General features: G+C 34.1%; 2 protein-coding genes across 2 annotated transcripts; both read right to left on the bottom strand.

Moving 5' to 3' along the window:
* Positions 1 to 1,511: 1,511 nt before the first annotated feature.
* LOC103497476 (UBP1-associated protein 2A-like) lies at positions 1,512 to 4,471 on the bottom strand. Its single transcript, XM_008459680.3, has 2 exons — positions 2,836 to 4,471; positions 1,512 to 1,786 (listed from the first exon to the last, which is right to left on the bottom strand). Exon 1 carries the CDS (start codon positions 4,336 to 4,338, stop codon positions 2,848 to 2,850), a length of 1,491 nt encoding a protein of 496 aa, XP_008457902.2. The 5' UTR covers positions 4,339 to 4,471; the 3' UTR covers positions 1,512 to 1,786; positions 2,836 to 2,847.
* Positions 4,472 to 7,103: 2,632 nt separating this feature from the next.
* On the bottom strand, positions 7,104 to 13,382 carry LOC103497477 (small GTPase LIP1). The gene is made up of 7 exons (XM_008459681.3): positions 12,748 to 13,382; positions 10,978 to 11,069; positions 10,751 to 10,892; positions 9,103 to 9,407; positions 8,599 to 8,652; positions 8,360 to 8,490; positions 7,104 to 7,495 (listed from the first exon to the last, which is right to left on the bottom strand). Exons 1-7 carry the CDS (start codon positions 12,836 to 12,838, stop codon positions 7,300 to 7,302), a joined length of 1,011 nt encoding a protein of 336 aa, XP_008457903.2. The 5' UTR covers positions 12,839 to 13,382; the 3' UTR covers positions 7,104 to 7,299.
* Positions 13,383 to 14,265: the final 883 nt, after the last annotated feature.

The following is a 14,265-nucleotide window of genomic DNA, read 5'->3' as shown; positions in this document are numbered from 1 at the left end:
AAATACAATCAAACTTCAGAAGTTTGACTAGCTAATATGCAAGTTAATCGTGCACTTTTGACACTTGTACAACTTGAGACCACAGAGATCCAGTGACTAAATCAGGAACTAAAAGATGCAATATATTAGTAAATGTAACATATGAATTGTGAGTTTCTAAGTTAATAAAACAGATCAATACAAGGAAATGAAGAGAGCCCTGTCAAGCACCCCATTTTTCTTGATACCAATGAACTTTTCTGACAAGTTTTTAGAAAATTGCAAGCCCTCAAACCAATGAACTACCTACAAGCATAGTCAATTCCAAAAGAATCAAAAAATATTTAACCATTGCTAAGAATAAACTGCACCAGTCATGCCCTACCCTCAATTCATAAACATGACGAGATAAGAAAAAAAATGAAAAAGGCTATTTACATCTAAAACACCACGTACCTTCAAATTGAAAAAGTTCATCCAGAAAAACAAAGCCACGTTTTAAAATTAAAGAAAAGGTAGTACCCTAGTAAAATATTGAGCAATTATGTCTTCACAGGATTGAAGGTATAAAGATGCTTACCATTGAATGGTGCAGGCCAACTTCATGAGAAGAGGAAAAAGGGAAAAAGTAAAAAGTAATAAAAAGGAGAAAAGAATAGACAAGGCTTGACGTAATAATTTTTGCATGACTAAAGACAGTATTATCTATTATGAGTTATAAAGAAAATAATAATAAGCTCAAGAAACCAATTGGATTAACTATCAATCTGAGTCGTCTATAGACCTAAACCCAACCCTCAAAATTATTAAATTGAAAACTTTAAAGTACTGGTGTTTAAGTGCAGTTAACATTTAAACCCTAATAGATTCCAAGTGAAAATAAAACTATAGAAATGCAAATAAGAAATGCTGTTTTCAGATAAAATTGCTCCAATTCCTCAGAGCCTCTGGCGATGCAAAAGAAACTTCAAGCAAATATAAAAGATGAAAATACCTTACAAAGGAGACAATCTGCGAAATAGTAGCTCTTCGTTCCAACCGGGTAACCTGATTAGATTAATATTCACTACCAAATGCAAACAAATACTCGTTGCATGGACAATGTGTTCAAGACCTCAGCTGGCCCACTAGTAAACCCAATATATATAGAAAGCTCGATTAAAGTTTACATTTATTGATCAAAGGACAGTGTGACTAATATTTTAAAATCAGAAACTCTTTTGAGTACAATAACAATAGCTTGTAGAAGGAATAAAAGATGGGAGGAAAATGAAATATGAAAAATGATTTGAATTGGGTGATTCAGACCTGGATTCAAATGTCATAGATAAAATATAAACTAAAAAGACCCATGTTTTACAATTCCCTAAAGCATAAAAAAAATGTCAATATGAACCCAAGTAAAGATAAATTTCAAAATTTTCAGAGCAATAAAGATAAGGAATCTAAATAGTAATTAGGTATGAAGTCTTGCAAAGCATAGAGTTTTAGTTGGACAATGGTAAAACAAATCAACGAAAGACAATAAATCATAACTTAACTGACAAGTCCAAGATCTATTAAAACCATAGGGGTAAAAAGAGTTTGAAATATTTTTTGTCAACCATTGAGCTAGAGTTTACATAGTTTTACTGGAAAGTACTAAAACTGATCCAAATCTTTGAAACAAATCTTCAATAGATCAAAAACTACAGATTTAAAACGGAGCTTAAATGAAGAGGGTCGAAAACGTCATTTGCATCAGCTCCTTAAACTTCAGAGAATCACCTGATCAGTACAAAAATACTGACGCACATATGAGTGAGATCTGCACAACGAATAAGAAAGCATGAAAAAATAGTTTCAGAAAACAAATTTTCCAGAACCATCTTTTTCAAATTGTTCAATATAGCTATTTAAATTCAGGATGTCACGTGGAGAAGAAACTTGTCTTGAATTTTGATAAATTCTTTTAGTTAAGACATGAAGATGTGCAAAACCATCATTTGAGGAGAAAAGAACTTAATTTGACATTAGTTAAGCAAAACTACTTGTGGGAGCACAAAATGAAAGAAAAGCTGAAATAAAACTATTAGAGATCAGGACCACTTCCACATCCTTACCCCATGAAAGCAGTTAATGAAATAAAAATGGGAACTTAATTGGTTTATAGGATGCGGAGGAGGCAAAGTGTTAGCTTCTAAAGAAAATGATGTTGTAAAAATCAAATAAGTCGAGAAAAAAGAAGAAAGGGAAAGAGGGAAAGGTAAAAAGGAGAAAGAAGGCAAACAGCTTTTACAATGGAACATTGAATTAAAAGAATAAAAAAAGAGCTTCTCTCCAAAATTTTACATCTGATTTTCAAGCATTCTATTGCAAACCTACATATACTGCTTCAAAAAAGGATGCTAAATAGCTAGATGTTGGTTTGGTGCAAGAACTAAATGCAACAAACAAAACTACAAAACTAAAATGCATCACACAGAAACCTAAAATAAGCCCACACAAAAATATATAGCCAAAATCTAAACACACAAAGAACGATATTGAAAATGTTAAAATAATTTATCGTGAAAACCCCACACCACTACCTTGCTTTCATGATTCAGACAGACGTATTAGTAAATGAAATCACTACTACATAAGAAAAGAAAGGCCAAATTGCCACCATCAAGTAGTCCTGTCACCAACAGAAGTATTGAGACCAGCCAATGTTCCTTTCTATCAATAACTGTTTTTTGTTTAATCTAAGGTCAGATCATTCTATAACAATATCTAATAACCTCCATAGCTCTATCGTTCAGTCATTAATATGTTAGTATGCATATCTTAAGATAAAACAAAAGAATTTGGAATAAAAGGAGAGTGAATCTGTACCACATCGAGGCACTAGTGCCCCATATAACCACCGGGACCACCATACTGCCCAACACCATGCTGCCCTCCTCTTCCAGCTCCACCCTGTCCCATCTGTTGGTTTGGATATCCACCCTGCACACCACTTTGACTTCCATATCCAATCACCCCAGGGCTTATATTCGCTTGACTCCCATACCCACTTTGTACACCAGGTCCCGCCCCTTGAACAGCTGGATTCAGCCCTGCAGTTCCAAGTGTCCCTAACAAATTAGTGAGTCCCAACCCAGCACCCTGACCTGCCAGCAAAGCAGTCAGCGCCTGACCAATAGCTGGGTTCAATCCTTGAGGAGGTCCTTGGTTGTAACCAACACCAGGCCCTGCAGGTGCCATCAAGTGCCCCGATCCAGAAGCCGCCCCACCTGCATAATTAGGATTCTTATTCCTCTGGAACGGAGCATTTGGTGTATGATGCTGGTGCTGAGCCTTCCCTGGCTTGGGACCGTCGATGGCCTTCTGACAATGCAAGACATGACCCTCAAAGTTCTTGTGAGGCTCCTCCAAAGCCTTCTTAGCACTTTCTATCGACTTGTACACAAATAGACAGAAACCTTTAGGCTTACCCGTCATCTTGTCAAGTCCCAAAGGTCCTTCATCAACTTCACCGAACTGGGAAAAGAAAGCAAGCAACTTTTGGGGGTCTACATCAGCTCCAACATTGCTGACATAAATCTTTCTCTGCGTATATTCTGAAGCAGGTGGTGCTTGAGGAGCTGCCACCGCATTGGCCGTTGGAACAGGCCCAACCGAAGCTAACTGGCAAGCAGTCATCCTATTCCCAATCTTCTTCTGGGGTTCCTTCAGGGCTTTTCGAGCCCCACTCCGCTTCTTGAAGAGGATGAATCCGTAACCCTTGGACTTACCAGAGACCTTATCACAGACAGCTTTGCAATCCTCAATCTCGCCAAATTGCTTAAACACATTAATCAAAGTTTCAGCATTTGTATCCCAACCAAGCCCGTGAACAAAAATCTTCCGATGAGACGGGTCCGCATCAGCAACCATTCGAATCCTTCCAGCCACATCCACGTGCTTATCCGCCGCTTCACGAAGCAAATTAATAAGCTGGTCCTTACTAAAAGGCTCCAAGAGCTTGTGAATGGGTTCATCATCGTCGTCAGTAGTTGCAACAGCGGCCGAGGAAGACGAAACCTTGGGGGTCGGATGGTGGTTATTAACATTCGCATCGCCTTCATCATCCTCGTCCTCATCTTCATCGTCATCCTCCTCTTCCTCCTCATCGTTGTCGTCGTCGTTTTCGTTTTCGTTGTCGTTGTCGTTGTCGTCATCGTCTTCTTCCTCGACGACATCGTATTGAGGTAGATCTTGAGGAACGACTTCCTTGAGGGGTTCATCTTGTGGTTTGGCCTCGTCGAGGGAAGCTTGAGGTTGTTGCTGAAGCTTCTTGGGAGGCTCGGTGGACTCGGAAGTTTTGGAAGAATCGAGCTTTCGCTTTCTAGCCATGGAAGGAGTAGAGGAAGCTCAGAGGAGGTCTAGGGTTTTGGAGAGACAGAGAAAGCAAAGGGGGGGGGGGAGTGGGTACGATGCGGCACCGAAGTAGTGATGGAGGAGAGAGATTAGGTCTTGTTGATCACAAATTCCGATTTTACCTTTTTTTGGGCCTTTGGCCATTTAGCCCATCTTTTGGTCCCGGCCCATTCCCTTTTTCTACTCTTAACCAACTTTTAAATAAAAGGTAATTATACTCGTTAATAATTTTTAGAATAATTATTAAGTATGCACAAGTATAGCAAAATGCTGATAGACTTCTATCATTGATAAACGCTTATGGTTTATGAGTGATAAACCAACATTTGCTACATGGTCTATTAGTTATATACTTCATTATTTTGAATATAATTCTTATATTTGCAACTATCCCTAAATAAAATTATAGCAATACCACAGTTTGCAAAAATAAACTAAAAATATAGCTTGAGAATAAAATATTCACAAAAGTATCAAATAATCACTCATAGTCACTATCTAATACCATATCTGTGAAATTAAAAGTTATCATTCATAAATTTAGTCACACCTATTTATAGCAACTATCAATTTTTATCACCCCAATTTGAGAAGAATGAGAAGAAGCGTTTGTAAGCAAGTAGAAAGCAATCTTATTATTGATATTAGCTATCAGGTGATAACAATTAATGGTTGTTATCAATTATAGCTTTTCAACGTGAGAAAATCGGAAAAAAATGTGTGAAAGAAGGGTTGGGTGTGGGGTTTTATTCTTGTTACCAATTATTGTTTCATGTATGCAATTATTTTAGCTTTGTACTATATATTCTATTATTTTTTGCTTGAATGTCATTTATGTAGTTGTTCCTTTTCTTCTTCTTTTTTTTTTAATCAAGTAGCTTTAGAATGATTTAAATCATTTTTAATAAACTTTGAATTATTTTATTACTTTTAACTATTCAAAACTAATTTTGACGATAGGAAAATCATGTAAAAATTAAGTTTTCAACTAATTTTAAAAGATCAAAATACATTTTTTATAAGATTTTGAAGACGACAAGTGATTTAACAATTTCAAAATCATTCTGAAACTTTTCTTTTTTTTTTTCGTTTGATTTAGGTTTTTTCTAGATGTCATGGTTTATAAACGTGAAAAACAAGATGTTTGTACTTTTTTTAGCCATATGAATGGGAAATTCAAATGAGAAATCTCTCGATCATCATACGGTGTCAAGTTTTATATTTAATTTGGAAGAAATTGTTGGTCTTATGTATAGGTCGATGGGTTACACTCCATTATAATAATTAAACCATAATAACTCGAAGAACAATAGGTACTTCGATAATGTCCATAATTACTATATAGATAATTTTCACTGACTATCCAATTAAATCATCTTCTACATACAAAAAAACAAGTGAATATGCATCAACTTTGAGCATCGTCCTGAGTGGATCTTCCAGCTAGAAATGAAAAGGTTTCCATTAGTCTAATTCCTTGTCCACCGACTTGATGGTCAATTGGTCATGATTGGACTATTAGGTGGGATGCGTGAATTGAGATTATTTAGTCAACGAGTTAAGCTCTTTATATTGGTAACATTTTTCCAACATTTTTTTTAAAGCAATATATTGTCACCCTACCATAGTAGTTCTATGGTAGTCTATAACATAAACACGTTGTCTAAAAGAGTCGTATCACTATTCAAACTACTACTTGTCAAATAAATGTATATTTCCTTTAATCCTTTTTATTGGACATAAAATTTCTGGATGGTAAAAAAGAAAAAAACAGACCCTTAACTTAATAAATTTTTGAAACATTAATATTTTCTATTGTAGTAAGTAGACCCAGTGAAATTTGATTGAATCCAATTTATGGCATCAAACAATCATGATATAGTTTGATTTTAATTCGTATGCTCTTTCGAAATTCATGAAGTAGGGTCGGCTAGATCCCTTTCACGAGAGGATTTCAGAGCTGAATTCAGATAATCTCTTTCAAAATATATAACATGGATTCTGACAATGTAATGTAGTTAGACTCTCGTGTCAATCCGAATGTATCATTCTTTTTAGTTAAATTGTTATAATACAGATTTCTATCATTGCATGACAGTTTGGCCGAGTGGTCTAAGGTGCCAGATTTAGCTGCCAATACTATTAAATTTAATTTCGAAACTTTTACCTATAAGACCAGTTGCCACTCTAATAACTTCCATGATATGAAGAAGGCTAAGTTGATTAACAAATTAGATTGTTCAATTCTTTTTAACTTGTAAGAAGGATTGTGAGTTAATAAAATATTTAATCTTTTTAACTTATTATCCATCTCAATTTTCAAATCACATATTATAACCTTTACCTTATTACGACCACACAAATATTTATCAAAATTACCAAAGTTTAGTTTATTGGTATTGACAAAACATATACCTCTAAAAAGTTGGAAATTCAATCTCACACCTTATAAATGTTTTCTAACCAAGCTAAAAGAGTTTACATCCACAAACTATTATAACCTTAAAAAAAAAATAGTGTACACCCTAATCAACTTCCAAAATAACTTCAAAATAGTTCAAGTAAACAAGAAAAACTGAAGAAATGAATTAAAATCAATCATTCTTGAAACAAGTACGTATTTATTCTAATCATTATATGTGCAGACAATTTCAAATTCTTATCATCAGTCCAACCATAACTAAAGCAAATTTTCTCATGCACAAGAACAAGCAGTTAGATTGGAAAGAATGGGGGTGTAGTTGTTCTATAGCATAGCATATCATATCATTAAACATACTATGAATCAAGCACCAATTACAGAGACGGATCCCTTAAGCCATGAAAGAATTAATGAACTGATTTTATATCAACCAAAAGTCCAGACAACTCATACAGCTATATTAAAAGTATACCACAGCTATTGCTATCACACATGCTAGTCATCGACTGATCGAATCATACGTTAATATCCGAGCGCTTTGACCGGCTAGAATTGTTCATCTCCTGGGAGGCTGAAAGAGCAAATTTTGGAAGGCTGTAGTTCTCAGAGGCTGAAAATGGCTGCTGAGGATAAAGTGTTGGAGGTGGAGTAAGATTGCGTTGTGCTGGGAGTGGAGGAAGTGCGTTGTATTTGTACGTTTCGCTGCTGAAACTGCAATTAGTTCAAACATCAGTACAATAAGCTAGGGCGGAGTAAATGTATTATATAAGTAAAGGAAGAGATCTTATGGAATCGCATCAGCATTTTGCAACGTGCTTACATAGAGGAATTTGCAAATAAGTGATCTAAAGTTTTCTTTCAGGCTATTTTTGATAATTAACCATATAATAATTTTGAAAATATTCATATATAAAAACTTCTTTCCTTTGTCTGAAGCACCAAGAGGTTGAAACTCGTGCCTACTAATTACCCTTCCACCTTCAAAATTCTCCTTTTTTTTTTAATATCCACGAGTGTTTGGACCAGTTTACACGCATTTCGACTAATTCTACGCAACACCCAGACTCTACCTCATTTAGGTGTTAAATAAATTAGAAGGAAATTAATTTCTAGGTAGGTGACTATCATGGATTGAACCTTTTAACTTCTTATCCATTTATTGATAATATATTCTGTGTCAAAAAAACTCGTAAGAAATTAATTACTAGATAGATAGTCATCATAGATTGAACCCTTAACCTATCAACCATTAATTAAGGCTATATTACCTATAAATATGTCCTAAATACTATATTTCGTACCTAGTATATATTTGTAAATTGAAGAGTGCAATTTTTTCTTTTTTTTGCAATTTTGTTATATTTGTAAATAAATTTGCTATTTTATAAAGGGATAAAAGATAAATTAATAAACCCGACAGAGAATCTTACTAACAAATAGTATTTTGGAGTTATCTTGCTTATAGATAAACGCCCACTCCCTAATATGAAAGCCTATGATTTAAAAGAGGAAAAACAGTTTGCAACTTTCAAGCAAAAAGGGGAAAAGGAAGAAGCATTTTTCTGAAAAGAGTACCTTGGACGACTGTAGGACTGTTCCTCATCACTGATGGCATCGTCAAGGCGCTGTACAGATTTTGGAACTGGAGAAACGGACCAAGTGATTGCTGCAGGTAAGCTATCTGAGAAATATCTTCTTCGGATGAGCTGGAAAAAGCAAAACAACACATTGAATACTATGGGGAGAGAAAGGAGCTGTGATTTACAAGTAAAAGAATAGCAGAAAAGAAGAAAAATAGGGATAGGAAAACTGACCGTGCGAAAAAAATTGGTCACGGCTTCTTTGTCATATCTTGCCTCTTTGGCAGCCTATGTAGAGAATATCCACGATAAGACAAATGAAATTGAAATGGTAGAGTAACATTCGCAACTTCAAAATGTTGTGCTTTTCATTACAATCAAAAGGAATTGGGGTGCTATTTTTTACAAGGACATTCGCTAGTCTACTAGCCAAGCTCACAGAGGTTTAGATTCATTACTTTACATTTTCACACTAGCGAATTCATCTCTCAAATAATCCCAAACTTTTCAACGGCACAAAGTACTGGGTTGCTTCAAAAAGATGGGGGAAATAGGGAAGTATAGAAGACATGAATGAAATGGAAACGTTTGACCATACCATCTGACCAATAAAAGAACTCAAAGCTATTACCCACAATCTACAACCAAATAACATATTAGATATAGATTTGGACAAATTTCTGTTTCTTATTAAAAAAAAAAAACTGGGAAATGTGAGGGAGGAAATATAGTTCTTACAGCAAGAAGTCCTCCACCGCCAGGGAAACTCTCAGTTAAAGGGATTTCCTCACTGAAGGAAAGCAGACCCTGCTTCTCAACCCACTGGCGAGCAGCATCAACTAGATTACCACTACTTCCTCTCGTACCCTCTTTAGCAGCAATATCCACTTTGTTACCAATAACAATATATGGCACGGGAAGGCCACCAGGGCCTCCAGATCCTAAGGGAGCTGAGAATGTCCCAACCGTTGCAATCTCTACTGCCCACTTCTGTAGGCTTGATTTTGTTCTTCTCTGGGAAAGATCATGAACAAAAATAACGCCTGTATACACAATTTAAGCATGAACTGAAATAAAATATATATCTTAAGGAAAAAGGAAGGAAGTTTAAGGAAAAAAGTGTCCACATAGAACATGTAAAATTATAAAAATAAAAAATTAAATTAAATTAAAAAAAAAAAAAAAACAGAGAAAGGAGAGAAGTCAAGCCCCAACTCTAGTCAGATTTTTCTTTTTTTCTTTCTTGTTCTTTTGGGCAAATGGTATTAAAAGAACTTAAAGAATTGAGTATTAGAAGGGACCTCAAATTTCCACTAAGAAAGAGGAACAGAGCAATATAAAATACCCAAATGACCTTTCCTTTAATCCTTTAAATCTTTGAAGACTCGAATGTTTCTGTCAAGCCATAAAATCTAAAAAGAAAGCTCTCAAAAATTGAAGAACAAGCATTCGGCTCTTTCAAAAGGGTGGCCTCCAAAACTTGAGGGTTAAAGCCACCTGCCAACCAAGGCTGGTAAAGCAAGTTCCAAAAATATCCAGCAAACCAGAAAGTTTCTAAAAACTAGTCCCTCGGAATCCAAGTTCATCTTATACATAGAGAGCACCGTCAATGGAGACAAAGCTAAAAGAAGGCCCTTTTGATAAGGTCAGGGGTGCTAACACTTTTATGGGTGTGTTCAGTAAAAAATAACTTCTTTGGATACTATTAGTACTTACTACTTGAATTGAGTCGACGTTTTAAAAGACACCCTGAGGTGTGAGCCTATGTGCTAGCTACAACTCTAGCACCTGTCTCCATTAAAGCCTTAAGGCACTTGGGTTAGAAAAACATTAAAAAAAGTCCTAATCCTAAATACAAACGAGGTTTTTTTACTTTCCTTTTTTTTTCCAGCACAGCAACATCTTAAGGTACCACAAGTCCACGACAGACCACTTTCTCTACTATTTCTCCAGAATTCTTCTTCCTACTCCAAACTTTCTATCAAGTCATAGCAATTTTGAACCTTGTTTACCTTTTAAGTTTTACATGCTATAACCTTTCCTTTGCTATAGATCATTTGATTTCCATGGATGTTTATTATTATTATTGTGTATATACTCTTTTACATATATATTTGTGTATTTTTTTTTTATATATACAGTGTGCTTCATAAATTTTATGTATTTGATAGCTCAACTAATGCCTTAGCAGGCTAAAAAGCTTCAGAAATATACCAGATACGAGGATAAACCAACCAAATATTACCAGTAAAGTACATTGCCAATGATTAGTGCTTACTGACATTGTCTAGGCAACATCCTAAAAAGACACATGCATATAAGATGAAAGTTCTGTAACTAATATTTTAAAGTAAATATGAAAAATTGATACGCACAAAGGTCTCACCATTAATCTGAGAATAGAAAAGAGAGCGACAGTCTTTGTAGCGATCATGCCCTGACACATCCCAAAGTTCGACAAAGAAATCTCTCTCAGCATCACCTTTTATGCTACTTGAAGAGCTACCCGCATTTCCATAGGTGATATGCTATCAAAAGTGTAAATAAAATTATTGATGAGTAGTGAACTTTCAAGAATAACTGGTGTCACTACAGACAGAAGACGAGTCTTACCTTAACTCCAACTGTACAGCCAATAGTTTGAGAAGGAGAAGAAATGGAAGAACCGTTTACAATTAGATGAACCAGAGAAGTTTTCCCCACTCCTAGAAAATTATTGAAATTTTATTTATCCAGAGAAATATGTCCGAAATCTGAGAGTACACTGAACTAAATGATAGCAAAACAGCAAAACGCTTAACAGGTTTAATATTTATTTATTTATTTATTATTATTATTATTATTTTAAATGAGAAGCATAAATCAGTTACGAGCAGTATAATTTTTTCTCAGAGAAGCTCCTAACTAAGCACCAGTAATGAAATTCAATTTTATCTAGTTTTTTAAAATCATCAACCAACCACAGGCAACAAACTTTTCTAACATACAGGCTTGTATAAATTAGACATTTATGGCATCCAAGACACAAGCACAGACAGTACTGTTTACTCCTTAGCTCAGAGAATCCCCAATCCAAGCATCAATTATCATCTGTCAGATAATTGTATTTTTGAGAAAGATAAAATCTGATTACATTATGAAAACAAAAGAAATACATATGTATACATGTATATTTTTAGTGAAAAGAATAACTTTCATTACTAACAAATCAAAAAATACACGAGGACAATACAAAAAAGAATACATTAGAAATAATTTTTATGAAAAGAACAAAATGAAACCTAAAAGGTATTACAAAAAGTTTTACACAAAGTTACCTAAGGAGAGGTGTAGCCACACCTCAACCCAAGGTCACTGTGGAAAAATCATGTTATAATATTCAAATCACAGCAAAAGTAGACTTGGAATAATTTTTCATTATTTATCCAATCAATTTTTCTGCCATTCATCTCTCCATTCCCGTAAAAAGTTGCTTGATATGCTTTTAATTGTATAAGAAAATTATGAAGGTTGGAATTGTAGGTAAAGGTTGGCAAAGCTAAGGAGATCAAAAGAAGTCCTACTTCTCAAGAAAATATCTTCTTCCATCTATCGAGCCTATAATGTGTTTAGGAATTATCAAACGACAAAGTACCATTTACTAAATCAACTAAGACCTGAAATTAAAACCACAAAAAATAACCTGGATTTTTACATGGGGAACTGAACTCTTTAGTACTTTTACATAATGAAAGATGGTCTATTTACAATTCAGCTAAGAACTAGTCTCAGTCTCAAATATATTGACCTAAACTGATGAAATCCTCAGAGTCTAAGAACTTCCCCCGAAGATCTATTATCTGTTAAAGTGAAAACAAGGCAGATTTATTTAAAACATTCTAGATGAGATGAAGTTTTCTTTAAAATCAAACATTTTACCCCAAATGGAATCTTTTTTTCTTTTTGCAAAAGATTGTCAGTCATGAAATCTTTCAGTTTTATGTCAAGGAACACCACAGTGCCAAAACACTTTGATTTTGAAAATTTCAAAAGTCTTTACTAGTCAAGTTCCCATTTAAATATAGAAATATAGACGACTCCAAAGGAGCCCAATTAACCCTCCAACTCCAATTAACTCTATTAAGAGGATCAAAATCATAACCTCCGCCATTAAGCATATTAAACTCTAAACTCAGCAATGGAAATAATCATATGCCCATCCAGATTACCTAAACTGATAATAAGGAAGACAAAACCACGCACCCAGTTAACATAACATTTCAGTGGAGCTACTAGGAAAAGAAGAAAAAAAGAACTAGAACAAGAAAGAACCATTCGATCATAAAAGGCAGAAGAAAAGTAACTATAGAACGATTTAAAAAAAAAAAAAAAAAAAAAAAGCACCTGAATCACCAACCACAAGCACTCGAACCTGCCCACATAAAGGACCGCCATTCAGTTCTTTGTGCTCTCTATCACGGTCCTTCCAGAACATGTTTTCTTTTCAAACCCTCTAACCCGTATTCACCTCCTAAGACGAATTCAATAATTAAGTACCGTCAAAAGGACACAATCTCCACGAAGAACAATTTCTGAGCATAGACACCTCTAAGTTCAATCTGAAATCCATATTACACGAGAACTAAATGCAGATCAAAGCTGAAATCGGAAAACCCATGTCGAAACATCTCTGAAGAAAGCCGATAGTTTGTTGTAGAGGGGTGAAAGCAGAGATCTAGTTGGTGGAATCATACAAGAGCGGAGGGTTTGAAGGTTGGAGAAGAATGAAGAATGAAGTGAGGATTGAGGATTAAGGATTAAGGATCTGGGAAATGGGCACGGAAGTGAGATCTGAAAGAGATGAAAAGTTGAGAGTGTAGTCAGATTTGAGAAGCTTGGGAAGAAGATGAAAGAAGAAGAAGAAGATGACCGATAACACCGCGCGCGTAAGAAGAGAGATGAAATGAAAACCGACGAAGGGCATTGGTGAATGTCCGTTTACAAAACGACCCTTCATCAATGAATTTTTTTTAGATTACATTTTTTTTTATTAAAAAAGATATCTAACCATATTACTTTTTATTTTAAAATTTTAGTTTATTTTCTTCTCATTTTTTATTTTCACAACTCAACTCACATAAAATTCAAATTCCTCACTCCCAAAAATATAAATTATAACACGTCTTAATATTTAGTCTATCAAAACCATTATTAAAAATAATTTTGGTAGCAACTTAAAAATAGAATTTTGAAAATAAAGTTGCACTCTAGGTTTGATTTTAAAATATTTGTTCGTTATCAAATTAAAGGAAAACAATTTAAACTACTTTAAAAAAAAAAAAAAAAACTTCAAAATGTGTTTGATAATATATTTATAAACCACAAATTATTTATAGATATTCACTAAATATTACGTATAAAATGAATTAAAATATTTACAAAATATTATCATCTGTTTACGATGGATCGAGATAAACAAAAGTAGATTACTATTTTGTCCATGATGGTGTATCAAAAATAGATAATGATATTTTGCTATATTTGTAATATTTTCATAAATTTTGTTATTTAAAAGAATGCATCTTAAATATAAAGTATTATTAATTAATCTTCCATTGCATGATTGTTACTTTGTCATCAAAAACTATTATTAAAAAAAAAAGAAAAAACATTGTCATTTCTATATTTTCGTCATAAAAATTAGTCGATCTTCTAAATGATTCAATAATTGTTTATATACATGAAAAATGTATTTGTAAACATTTTAAAAGACTCCATTCTATAAGTGATGGATTATCTCGTTGATAAATTTCTACTAATGACAAATTCTACCTTAATAGACTTCAAGAGGGTTCGATTATTGATAGACTTTGAGAGTTTGATCTACATTTTGCTCGATCTGCAAATTCTATTGTATTGTAC

The sequence above is a fragment of the Cucumis melo genome, chromosome 11 (assembly GCF_025177605.1).
Source record: "Cucumis melo cultivar AY chromosome 11, USDA_Cmelo_AY_1.0, whole genome shotgun sequence".
NCBI lineage: Eukaryota > Viridiplantae > Streptophyta > Magnoliopsida > Cucurbitales > Cucurbitaceae > Cucumis > Cucumis melo.
The sequence above is the reverse complement of the archived record's forward strand: the minus strand, read 5'-3'. Positions and strand labels throughout refer to the sequence as shown.